Here is a 13,193-nt window from a genome sequence, read left to right as displayed (position 1 = left end):
GTATATTACGGGAGATCCAAGTAGAGGTACTTTTTTCAATACCCTCTTTTGGAGAGAACACTAGTGAATCGTGCCATGCTGTCATGTTATTTTTTTCAGTATTGTTTGGCATTTCAGCATGGAAAGACTTACGTCTGGAAGACGTTTTCGAGTCAAATTTTGTTCAGTGGCGAGGCTCATCCCATCTGGTTCAACGGTACGGAAACAAGCTTAACTGCTGCATTTGGGACAAAGGCCAATGAGAAGAGATACAATTGCTGCCATTTCATCCGGAAAAAAACAACGGTTTGATGTGGGTCGGTGGAGTCATCGGTCCATACTTCCTGAAAACTGATGCCGGTGAGAACGTACCAATCAATGGCGACCGCTATCGTGTCAAGATAACTGAATATTTGAAGCCTGAATTTGAAGCTCGTGATCTCGGGGATATTTGGTTTCAACAAGGCGACGCTACTTGCCATACATCGCATCAAGCAATTTATTTAGAAAACACTTCGATGAGCAGATAATTTCACATTTTGGGCCGGTTGATTGGCCACCAAGATCGTGCGATATCACACCGTTAGACTTTTTGTTTCTATTCAGGCCTTGAAGTACAACATCTCGCGAAACAAGTAATCGAAAATGGGACTCAATGGATGGACCATCTGACATGTAGCCGTGGCCAAACATTTGAAAGAGATAATCAAAAAATAAATATAAAAAAAAATTCGTTCGAATGACAATAAACATTCAACATTTTAAGTTTCTTTGTACGGTGCTTCGAATTGGATCATCCTTTAAATGATCAGCGGGACGAGTTGAGTCGATTTAGCGACGTCCTTTTGTCTATGCGAAAGATATGAGTTTGAAATTTTGCACATATCCTTTTCTTTTTAAATCTACATATCTGTCGGGCCCGCTAATATTGAACCACTATATCATATAGCGGTCATACAAACGGAACGATCAAAAACTTGTCCTTGTAAGGAAAACTTTTTTATTTGACGAGAGATCTTCTCGAAATTCGGCACGAATTATTATTTAAGGTAAGAATAGAATCTCCGCAGGAATTGCTTAGATTAGCCCACTATAACATATAGCTACCATACAAATTGTCCGATCAAATGGTATGAAATATTTTGTATTTGCGACGGGTCTGTGCTTCTGTGCAACAGGAGTTAACTTTTTTTATTGTTGCAACACGGAACCAAGAATGGGTTGTTAAGACTATTGATATTTATAATAAACTAAAACAAGCTTAAATTAATTTTGCACTGCCTGATTGTACTTTGAAAGCTACATATCTTCAATTCACCTAATATTTCTGTATTGCGAATCGAACAAGAACTGGCATAAATCACATAAATTGACAACATTATTCTTTTAACACAAAGAAACACAACTCTTTTTGTCATGTTACAGTCTCTAGCCTTAATTCTGGATTCATGCCGGTTACGTAAAATCAACTGTTGTGGGAACGAATAAACAGCTTCCATTTTCAGTCGTAGCCATAGGTTTTCTAAGTTCTAGTTCTAAATTATCTAAGTTGCACCAAAAATATAGTTTCCTGTTTCTTATGTGCCATATAGGTTGAAATAGGATAAAATTCTTCACAGAGTAGTTCTTTTTGATCTCATGATTAGATTGCTGATTTCTGCGGTACTAAGACTAACACACCTTGGTCTTAGTACCGCTAACCGCTACCGCTGTTAATGCTACCATATATATGAAAATTATATGGGCGGGGTTGGATTTGATCGTGCTCTATTCAGCACTTCTTACTTCTCTACCTTCAGAAATCACCTAATGCTACTAACCGCTACACAAGACCCTAAGTTATATCTAAATACGTGAACAGGAATCACATCCCCTCAGTCGCGCCCAGCAAGTGCCTGAAATTGTTCAGTATGCTGGACCTTTGTGACCATATGTGATAAGGGAGAATACACAATAGACCATTGGTCGCAGTACAAAGCTTCAATTTCCATCTATGTATATATCTACCGCTACTTTTAAACAGGTGTTGTCACAAACAACTTGTGATTTAGACCACTCTGACTCCAGCCAACAATAATTCTTCTTAAGCAGTTTCATTTATTATCAAGCATTAATATTAATGTTAATAAATTTAGTGAACACGTGATAAACAATATGTATGAGGATAATACACCTGTCACACGACATGCGTGTTTGATTGACAGCTATGAGAGTTGTAGCATATCAACTCCTTTTGTTGAAAAACAAATTTCCAATTTACTTCTTATGTTCCAATTCCAATCAATTAATTATGATTGATAGCCACCAGGTGAGCGCACTTCTATTTTTCACGCACTAAAAATATTTGTGATTAGGGTAAACAAAACGAAATCGAGGAAACCAAGTGACTCTGCAGTGACATCTGACCTGCTCATTTGTTATGCCATATAAAGAGTGCTGAGCAGCTGTGCCTTTAAAGCCAACAAAAACCAAAAATACAAAAATAAAAGTAACCTGAAATCACTACAAAACCAACAACAAACAACAAAAAGTGAGCACCTTAAGCAAATGCCAAATAAACTTGGTCAACACACCAGGCGAACAACTGTTGAATCCGTTTTAGTCGGGCGTCCACCAAATCCCACGCCAATGCCTTGATTACCGTTATGTGTGCGTGCCACAATTAAGGCTGGCCAGGATAACAAATGTGCGCTGTTGCTTGGCTCAAGCGCTGAGGAGTGGGCAGTTGACCACCCAACAGCTAGAACCAGTTGCAACAACAAAAACTTATAACAACAACAAACGCTGTTAGTAAAAGTAAAAATAACCAGCAAAGCATGCCAAGTTTAGCATTTCATTGCCAGTGGCGCAACACAGCGCCCCGAATTGGGTGTGTGTATTAAAATTAGTTCGACCGCTGCTGCTTGTGGGTGGTCACGCGACGGCGGCGGCGACGACGGCGCGTTCTTATTCGATTTAACGATTATTTTGCACCGACAAAGTTTACGCTCCACAAACTAGCCGCCAGCTTATTGAGCTTATTTATTTATGTAGAATAGCATATATTTGTAGTTGTTATTGTTGGCGGTGCTATTATTTAACTCGAGCGACAATTTCACGCGCACCTACCTCGGCACACACACGCGTGCGCACATTTTTGATTTAATTAAAAATAATAAATTGGCTATGAATGCGTGAGTAAGTGGCCGCAAATGTGTGTGTGTGTGTGTGTGTATATACTATGTACTTGTACGTGTGTATATTATGGGGGTAGTAAGTAGATACCACCATGGAACTTGCTGGTTTGAAGTATTCGCGGCATGTTACTCATACGCCATGGCATGCAAATTACAGCATAATGAAATGACAGTTAATTTTTGGCGTAAATGAATTGATGGCCGGTAAATGGAAGTGATACTTATGGTGTTGGTGTTTTTGTCATCAGCGGGTGGTATTATAAATGAATTTTGTGGAAACAATTTTAAACGCATTGTAACATAGTTCAGAGGACGAGCTGGTTATGAAGTGCTCGCGGTATTGTAAATTAACTTTAATGAACTGTATTGCTTTAAACTATATAAAAATAATAGTTTTCAGAAAAATTTGTATATTCCATATTTCTTACTTAGATATTGTCTACATCTTTTATAACTTCGAAAAAAATATTTTTAATGTGGAGATTTTGCAACGTTATCAATCAAAAACTTTGCGGTCACTTATTAACGCCCCATGGTTTGTTACCAATGAAGCTATCCATAACGACCTAGGTATTCCCTTTATAAAAAATGAGATCCCTAAATATAGTGCTAGATATCTTGCACGTCTCTCAAACCATATAAACCCAATTGCTGTTTGTCTGTTAGATACAACTTATGAAACTATACGGCTAAAACGTTCTCATATCTTAGATTTACCATTTCTCTAAAAATTTCTTAGATTTAAGTTTGGCAAAAAAAAAAAGAAAGAAAAAAAAAAATGAATTTTTGATGGATGTATTTAATAACCTAAGTTAATTATATTTTACTTATGTATATGTAAAAATTAAGTAATCCTTTATGTAGATTTGCTCAAGGACAAATCTATCTCTGCTTTTACTACTAGATCTAATTTACTAAATATCTTAATGTAGATAGATTGTAAATAAAGAAAGTTAAATAAAAAAAAATAAAAAAAAAATTTTTTTGGAAATGACTTTCTTTTTGTTAAGTCAGCTTCACCTCTTTTAAATAACAGAGTTAGAGGGGATTTTTATGACAGAAATGGATATTTCAATAAGTTAGTTTCGGTAGTGGTCAAAGAGCGTCTAACCTCGCTAACAATAGCATTGAGTGTTTTTGTGATAACACTGTCGTGGGAACCGGGCCACAGCGGAATCGCAGGAAACTAGAAAGCTGATGAGCTAGTAAGAAGAGGCACCCTAGAACCGATATCGATAGAATAGGAGCCGATCGGTGATCTGTTTCCTTTTGCGTTCTACTACTAAATAGCTGGACTTCGCAGCAGCTTGGTCAGCGCCGGGCCACCATCGGTACATGCGCTGTCACAAAAGCTACAACTCAACACTTCCTTCTTGACTTTGACGCGTTTGGGAGATCAAGACTTAAGCACTTGGATACGCATATCTTCAGACATATCATAGAACTGGCGGGAATGGAAATTAAACGCCTGTTTAAATTTGTATTGACGATTAAGCGGTTTGCTAATTTACAGTTCGAACACAGGAGTTCTTCTTTTCTATGGCCTAACAAAAGACTACATATATCCACGTGCAATCTTTGATCAGCCATATAACCTAACCTAACTTAACTGAGTGTCGGTCGCAGGATTAATCAAGTAGATCCTCATAGAAGACATTTGATACAAGCAACTGTGCTAAATTTACCAAAGCTGTATCTAATGAGATTCCTCAATCAAGATGACGCCAACTCGACTTTCCCCATACAGCTTTCGTTTTAGCAAAGAGCTTCCGATTACCAGCACTGCACGGATATACCTATTCGACAGTGTGCAGTCAGAACACCTACACCTACTGCGGCGAGACTTTGCTAATAGTCAGTAGTTCGGTAGTATTGGGACCCTCTAACTATTCACCCTCGGCCAGAAGGATTTCGCCGTCCCACAATTTTCATGTTATTGTCCAGCGCTTGCTGAGCTCATTGGATGTTCAAAGCTCTAACGTCAAAAAGCGAAAATGCATTGAAAAACCGATTCGCTTCTAAGAAAATGAAATTGGGGAATGAGGGACTCTTGAGTTCATGGAGAACTTCCGACAGAAGTCCTCATCAATTACCCTTCGATCCGTACCTCCAAATCAACTTCTATCCATACGTTAAAAAACTCAGTAAGTGGTTGGGATGGACTTTTTCAACGGCTTCGCCTCGGCTATATTTATGATCTGGTGTAAATATCTTATCTTAATTTTGACCGTTTGTATAGCATTTAGATTGTATACGAGTAGTATTCCGATATTGGTGATTATGAAAAATGAGCAGTTTCTTGGGGTGAAACTGGTGTGTAATAAATTCAGATTGACATCAAAAAAATGCGGAACTAAATTGCATACATACAGACAACAAACATGTGAAAATGACTAAATCAACTCGGCTTGTCAGGCTCGCATACTCTCTTAGCTATGTTACAAGCTTCATGCCAAACTTAATATACCGAGGTTACGGTATAACGAGACGTATTCGGGAAATTTTTAGTAAAAATTTGTGCATGAAAAAGGTTTTTTTTTTCAATGGTGAACATGCTCTAGTTGAACGAATGTGCCAAGAGTGGTTTGCTCGTTTAGAAGAGAAATGGTGATTGCGATTTGGGAGACGATGAAAGAGGATGAAAAACCAAAAAAGTTCAAAGATGAGAAACTGGGAGCCTTACTCAATGCAGATCTCTGATAATCACGGAAGCAGCCATTTTAAAACTTTTAAAAGCAGTCGGATACTTTCAAAAGCAATTGAGTGCCATATGAATTGAAGGCAAGTGATGTTGAAAGGTGATATGAATGGTCCAAAGTCGTTTTTGCATCGGATTGTCCCTGTGATGAAAGTGGGATCCATTATGACACCATTAAGCGCAAAAGATGATATGTAATCTTTTCATAATGGATCCCACTTTCATCACAGGGACAAGCCGATGCAAAACCAGTCTAACCAGCCAAAACAATGGTAATTCCGAATATCTGTAACGTCAAGATAATGATCTGTATTTGAGGGGATGAGAAGTGCTTACTGTATTATTAGCTTCTATAGCCGCACTAGGCTCGGTCTCAGTTTATAAGACCAGTTAAAAACTATTTGTTAAACAGCAGCTGAAAGTTTTGCCTCACCTACCCTATAGCCCGGACCTTGATACGTTTACATCCAAAATGTCTTCGTAAGTACATATAAATTTGATTTAAATTGACTCTGTGCATGGGTTCGAAATCCCACTGGAATAAAGCTTTCAGCTGATGCTCAAATGTTCCATGAATTGAAATATTCTATATGATATTTATTTATTTATCACAACACTTACGTTCGTTTACGCCAGCGCTGCACATTCTTCAAGTCGCCTGCAAGCATTTTGCTTTGTTTGATATAAGTCTGTGTGCGTGTAGTTTTATGAGCGTCTGTGAGGCTCGACAAAGAAGCCACTTTTACGGTTGTATTTTAAGCTTTTGTGATATAAACTAATTTGTTTGTGTTATAGAGGAGTTAAACAGTCGTGTTATACTTACAAGTAGCTTTTAAGGTATTTATTTTTAATTAATTATTTTTATAATTTTTATAACAGTTTTTTGTTATTTTTCCATAAATGTGCTTATTGCATTGCTGTGGATCTGCCAAACATTTTTTTCGTATTTTCTTTTAATTTGTTAAATAGCACCTTTTATATATTTTTCATGTTAAATTTTGTATTTTATTTAAAATAACATTTTTGTAATATATTTATGTATTTAATTTTGTTTTAATTTATGTAATTTATTTTTTTATATAATTTAATTTAACTTTATATACTTTAGTTTAAATTAATTGAATTTATATATTTTGTTTTCTAAATTTTATTCATTATATTTTCATTTTATGTTTCTTATTACTTTATTTTTTTAATTATATTTTACTTTACTAAAATAAATTTATTTTTCATATTTAGTACATTGACTTAAATAAATTTTAATTTGATTATTTTATTTTGTTGTTATTTAATTTAATTTACTTATTTTACTTTTTCAATTTTATTTAATATTATTTTATTATATATTTATTTTATTTAATTTTTCATTTTACTTAATTTTTTATTCATTTAATTCATCGATTTAAATTAATTAAAATTTGTTTTATTTTATTATATTTAGTTTAATTTAATTTTTTTTATTTAATTTAATTTTACTTTACTTTATATTGTTTTTTTTTTATTTTAGTTTTATTTTATTTTATTTTATTTTTTTTTTTACTTTATTTTATTTTATTTTATTATTTTATTTAATTTAATTTATTTTATTTTATTTTATTTTATTTTATTTTAATTTGTTTTATTTTATTATTTTATTTTATTTTATTTATTTTATTTTTATTTTATTTTATTTTATTTTATTTTATTTATTTTATTTTATTTTATTTTATTTTATTTTTTATTTTACTTTATTTTATATTGTTTTATTTTATTTTATTTTATTTTATTTTATTTTATTTTATTTTATTTTATTTTATTTTATTTTATTTTATTTTATTTTATTTTACTTTATTTTATATTGTTTTATTTTTCTTATTTTACGTTTCTTTTATTTTTTTTATTTTATTTTATTTTATTTTACGTTTATTTTATTTTAATTTTTCTTATTTTTTAAGTTTATTTTAATTTTATTTTTCAAAATTAAATAACTTGCATTTCATTGCGCTTCCTACAATTTATTGAGTAATCATTTTACTCCCATATAAACACTCATATGCACACATATTCACTTATATACCAGTCTTATCACCACTACTTAAATCACTTTATAAAAAATTCTTGCTCAATTAAGTTTTGCCAGCACATTTAGATTATTTTTATTTCAAAATCACGAATTTTTTATTATCTCGAAGCTTTTTTTTTGTTTTTACTCGGTTTTCTACTTTTCCCAACAGCCTCACACAAACTGCGGACACTTACTGGCCGGTCAGCTGTACAGCGTTCGTTGCACAGATAATTGATAAAATTGCATTGGAGCATGTGATGAGAGCCGGAGAGATGGAATCTGTATAAATACATACGTACATGCACTTGCTTCAACAAAATAACGAAATATTTGAAGTTCTCTGTTATCAACTGAAGATCGCTGCTAAATAACATTAAGCATTTGCACTGCTGTTAACAGACTGTTAATCATACAGCAGCTTTTCCAGTATGTGATAAATATAAGCTGGAAATGGTTTGTGTCTAGACTAAGTAGAGACTGGTGTGGATATGTGGAGACATACATAAGTACATATGTATATACATACATACACATACTAAATAATCGTTAAGGTGAAGAATTTTTAATATCGCAACTTAAACTGAAAAGCATTATTTCTGAGAAAAAAGAGGAAAAAAAATAACTGCGGCTCCAACACAATATATTTTTCATAGAAGAACTTCATTTTTTTGGTGGTCCGATACCGGCTGTTCCAAGAAAAGAGCAGCTTTTTAACAGAAAGTAATATCAGATTGTTCAGATTGGCTTAAAAACTTAGAAACAAGTTCACGCATATACAGACGACCAGATGTACGTTTCCTTCTGGGTGCTAGAAGCTTAATTAAGCCTAAAATGTGTAACTGGGTCCAGTAACCCCCCGTTTCACTACTACTCACTTACGACACGTGACATAAGCGCCATATAAATTGATACCTCTGAAACATTGTAAATATTTAGACTCTCTTAAATTCATGGCAAATATATAAACCTAATTTTCATCGCATAAATCGCTTCAGAGTTGTAAAAATACCGTTAAATGCATATTATTAGAAGATAGATTAAGATAGAAGGAAAAGCCAGTTTAACACGCAATCAACTGTTGAATATATTGCGCATTGGGTGTGTACGCGTCGGATATTCGGACTGTGTCAAGCCGCAGTATCGGTGCCATTAACTTTCTACATTGTTCTTCAGTTGAATATGAATTTGGCTAACACACACTCATACTTTATATTTTCTAACCTCAATTACGAACTTTTGATTGTGTGCGGTCAGTTGGTCAGCGTTTGGCAACGAAAAGGATGTCAAAGGAAGTTCGCAAAAGTAGGTGGCTCAACGCTGTAGCGATTATGCGATTACTATTATACGCTTATAACAAAGCATATACTAGAGATATATGTATGTATGTATATAGAAAGATATACATATGGGTGTCTGTGAACATTTTCTACTTTGTGCGCTGACATCGACAACAATGTACGCATTTAATCGGACAATTTGAGTGTATCTACACGTTGACACCGTTAATGTATACCCAACAACTTTACTTATATTTTTATACATAAATACATAGGGTTAGGTATACACATATGCAAATGAGTTGTTTATGTGTACAAATATCTTGTCTTTCTGAAGTACATGAAAAGCATTCGGAGATTTTTACTTAAATTATTCAATATTATATGAATTGAGCACTTATCCAGTCTGTTGAATGTCAGTGAAAGCATAACATCAGGTGATGAACCCGATTCCCCAATCGATGACGATGGAACAAACGTTCCATTGCTCGATCATGAAGAAGTTCGAAAAGCAATTACCCACCTGAAGAACAACAAGCCTTCTCAATATCGCACATAAGGCCCCATTGAGCGTATTCTATGAAAGACTGAAACCCACCGTCAATAAAGAGATTGGACCACACTGATAAGAGTGTGGCTTTAGACCTAGAAAATCTACTATTAATCAGATTGTGACCATGGGCCAAATCTAGGAAAAGTCTCGTGAAAGGAAAACCGACTTATACCACCTCTCCGTTAGGATCGGGAAGGACCTCTCAGAGCCGTTCGATACCAAACGAGACTCGGAGACCCCTATCGTGTGACTACTTTAATCTATTGCTTGAGCTAATACTATGGGCAGCAGAGCTAAACAGAAAAGGTACAATTTTCCATAGGAATGTACAGCTGTTGTCGTAAGTTCTGCTTTCTCTAGACTGGATAAGGGAGCGAAGCGTATGGCACTGGTTATGGAGGAGGACAAGACGAAAGATCATCTGTCATCAAGCAATCAGTCATCACATACCCCACTTGGCTCGCAGTTTGAAGCCGTAGATAATTTCGTCTGTCTTGGAATCAGCATAAACAACAACAACATCAACCTTGAAATCTAACACCTCAATCTTTGGGTTGAGTACGCAATTCAGAAGTAAAGTCCTCTCTCGACAAACAAAGAGCAAACTCTACAAGTCACACAACATCCCGTCCTGCTATATGAAGCGGAGGCTTGGTCAATGACATCATCTGATGAGTCGGCCTTTGAAGTGTTCGAGAGAAAGGTTTTGCAGAAGATTTATGGTCCTTTGTGCATTGGAAACGGCATACGCGGCGCAGATAATGGATGAGCTGTGGCGGGGTTCAACATATTTTACCGAAGAGAACACTTCAGCTTTGAAGGTTTTGGATTCCTCCACTCCATTGGAGAGATCAGGTGGAGAAGAACCTAACTGCATTTGGACTATTGTTAACTCGACTGTAATCGCTTAGGCAATGTCGACTGCTAGTAAAGAAGAATATAATAAGATACAACAACAACCTTTATCTTAGCCATCTTTGATAAATGAGGTCATCAGAAACAATGAAGTACAAATATTTTTATCTTCGAAGAAATTGAGAATAAAACACATATTTCATAATATAGATTTTTAGTTATACTCGTACGGCCTTTAGCACAATTACTGTATGTTCTATTAAAAGTTATGACTGTTCCAACGACTCTATACAGCGTTTGTCCGGAAAGTAATAGAATTGATTTTCTTGCGCCGCGACTGTACTTCGGAGCGTACGTGCATCGAATGGTCAATCGGGTCCGACAAAATATCGCAGCGCATGGAAGTTGCACCACGACAACGCCCTAACTCACTCCTCCTTTCTTGTGAACAGATCGGCATCCCAACGCTTCCACAACCCATATGTACCCCTCGGCCTTTTTTATGTCCTTGTCTGAAAAGCCCGATGAAAGGGGTTCCAAGCAGCATGGGTCTCGGCTCTCGAGGCTATTCCGAGAATGCCTTTCATGACGCCTTCAATGCTTGCAAATCATTGGCAACCTCTGGCAGCGCTGCATCGACGTAGAAGAAGCCTACTTTGAAAGTTTTTAAAGATTTGTAACGATTGGCTTAATAAAGTTCTTTAAATTGACTCAGTTCTATTACTTTCTGGACAAACCCTGTATGCATTTATAAAAACCTCCAATTTAAACGAGCCCTAGCTCTAGAAATTATATAAAATACAGTCTGACTCAGAAAAGTTAGATAAAAAACTTTGGCTAAAAAGTCATATAACAAATACTATATATCACCGGAGAATGTATAGTAGTATGTAGTAATTGAATCTGCTACTACTGGCCGAGAAGTCATTATCGGTTAAATGGAGAGCGGTACAATTTTTAAGTCGCCTATCAATGGCTAATACACTTACTAAATGAAGTTTTTATCGAGCTGTGATCGCTATTAGAAAGAAATGTTTCGATTACTTAGACTCTGGACTCTTTGTTATGGTTTGAACCCAAGCCCCACCGAGTGTTAGTCACGCAGTCGGCACACTCAGCTATTGCCGCCGATTAAATAAAAGTAGGTGGTTATATCACAGCATCTATTTATGTAGATTAAAACAAATTATCTGATATTGCTGCGGCGATAGCGAGCAGTTTTGTTTATCAAGCAAATATCTGCTTAGTTATTCAACGTACAAACAAAAAAAAAAATTCATATAAAAATGTGTTAGTACAACTACGAGTCATCGAATAAATGAGCAATGTGCACTGATTGCCAGATCGTTGCTGGATCACGATTAACAATCTCGCGTTGCTGCTTGTGACACTTTACGAGTCCACATTGTCTCCAGCTACGAGTACGAGATGTGCTTAATTAAATTTGAGGGCACTTAAAGCAAGTGGCCAAGGTATGATAAATATACAGATTAGTGAGCCGTGATGCCTACCATATAACTATAACTTGTATGTACGTAGGTATATGTGCCGAAAATATGTAGGTGTGTCGGCATCACACTTGATTGGCCGTGCGAAAATCCACACGACGCAGGAACTATCTTAATTTAACTCAGGAAATGAGTGGTTACCGCATTGCCAAGTGAAATTCTCAAGCAGCCAAGCAGTGGCGAATGCTGAACCGAAGTATAAATTTATTTATATACAACAAAAAAAATATATTCATGTATTTAACACTGGCTACTTAAGTGGAAGCGTATGCCCGCAGGTTCTTTACTTCTTTTTCATTTTAGATATTGTATGTATGTATTGAATGGGGGAAATGTTGAAAAAGTGTTTTAGGTTAGACACATTTAATGGCTACATTTTCAAATGGACCTTGACAATTTTCTCTTTGGTCAAATTACATACAGTTATGAGCAAAAATCTAGCAATAAATGATAGTTAATGAATAGATCCTATAAGATACACAAGGTGAGTTCCAATGTAAACAGGACTTTCAAAAAAATGACAGAACAAATGTTTTTTTCAGCAAAATCAATTTCTTTTATTCAAAATAGTCTGCTTCAATACAGATTCTTGCACGGTCCATAAGAACGTCGAACAAGTGTTTTAGCTCGTTGGCCGGTATGGCCGCCAGTATGCCGATGCAAGCCTTTTGAATGGTCTCTACGGCTGCATAACGCTTTCTTTTCATGGTCAAATGCATTTTTCCGAAAAGGAAGAAGTCGGCCGGTGCAATATCAGGTGAATACGGGGAGTGATTAATGGTTAAAATGTGATTTTTGATCAAATAATCGTCCTTCGAATATTGGATTTTGAGCAATTTTTGGTCGTCAGTCAATTTTTGCGGTACAAACAATGCACACACCTTTCGTAAGCCCAAATGTTCGGTCAAAATGCGACAAATCGATGTTTTGCTACGGGATATGCAATAATTGCCATAAACTTAACTGATACTTAAAACGCAATAACTTCACTTCCAATTCATGAAATGAAAATGTTCTCACTGGAAAATCGATAAATATAGCAGGTTCTAACGCACCAGTCGACATATAGATGGTGCCACCGGCGGGCGCTAGATTACTTTGGA

At 35.4% G+C, this 13,193-nt stretch overlaps 1 protein-coding gene across 2 annotated transcripts in view; it reads right to left on the bottom strand.

Annotated features, from left to right (window-relative positions):
* The window catches only part of LOC105233847 (plasma membrane ascorbate-dependent reductase CYBRD1), an 85,515-nt gene that overhangs the window by 43,484 nt on the left and 28,838 nt on the right, over positions 1 to 13,193 (bottom strand). The window contains exon 1 of one of the 2 annotated variants that reach the window (XM_049451113.1): positions 6,475 to 6,655. The exons of the other annotated variant lie outside the window; for it this stretch is intronic. Within the exon in view, the coding sequence (XP_049307070.1) occupies positions 6,475 to 6,521 (47 nt within the window). The 5' untranslated portion in view covers positions 6,522 to 6,655. Of the gene's footprint in view, positions 1 to 6,474; positions 6,656 to 13,193 lie in introns of those variants that run through there. 2 annotated transcript variants of the gene reach the window in all.

This window comes from Bactrocera dorsalis, chromosome 3 (genome assembly GCF_023373825.1).
Source record: "Bactrocera dorsalis isolate Fly_Bdor chromosome 3, ASM2337382v1, whole genome shotgun sequence".
In the NCBI taxonomy this organism is placed as follows: Eukaryota; Metazoa; Arthropoda; class Insecta; order Diptera; family Tephritidae; genus Bactrocera; species Bactrocera dorsalis.
This window is presented reverse-complemented; position numbering and strand designations above follow the sequence as displayed.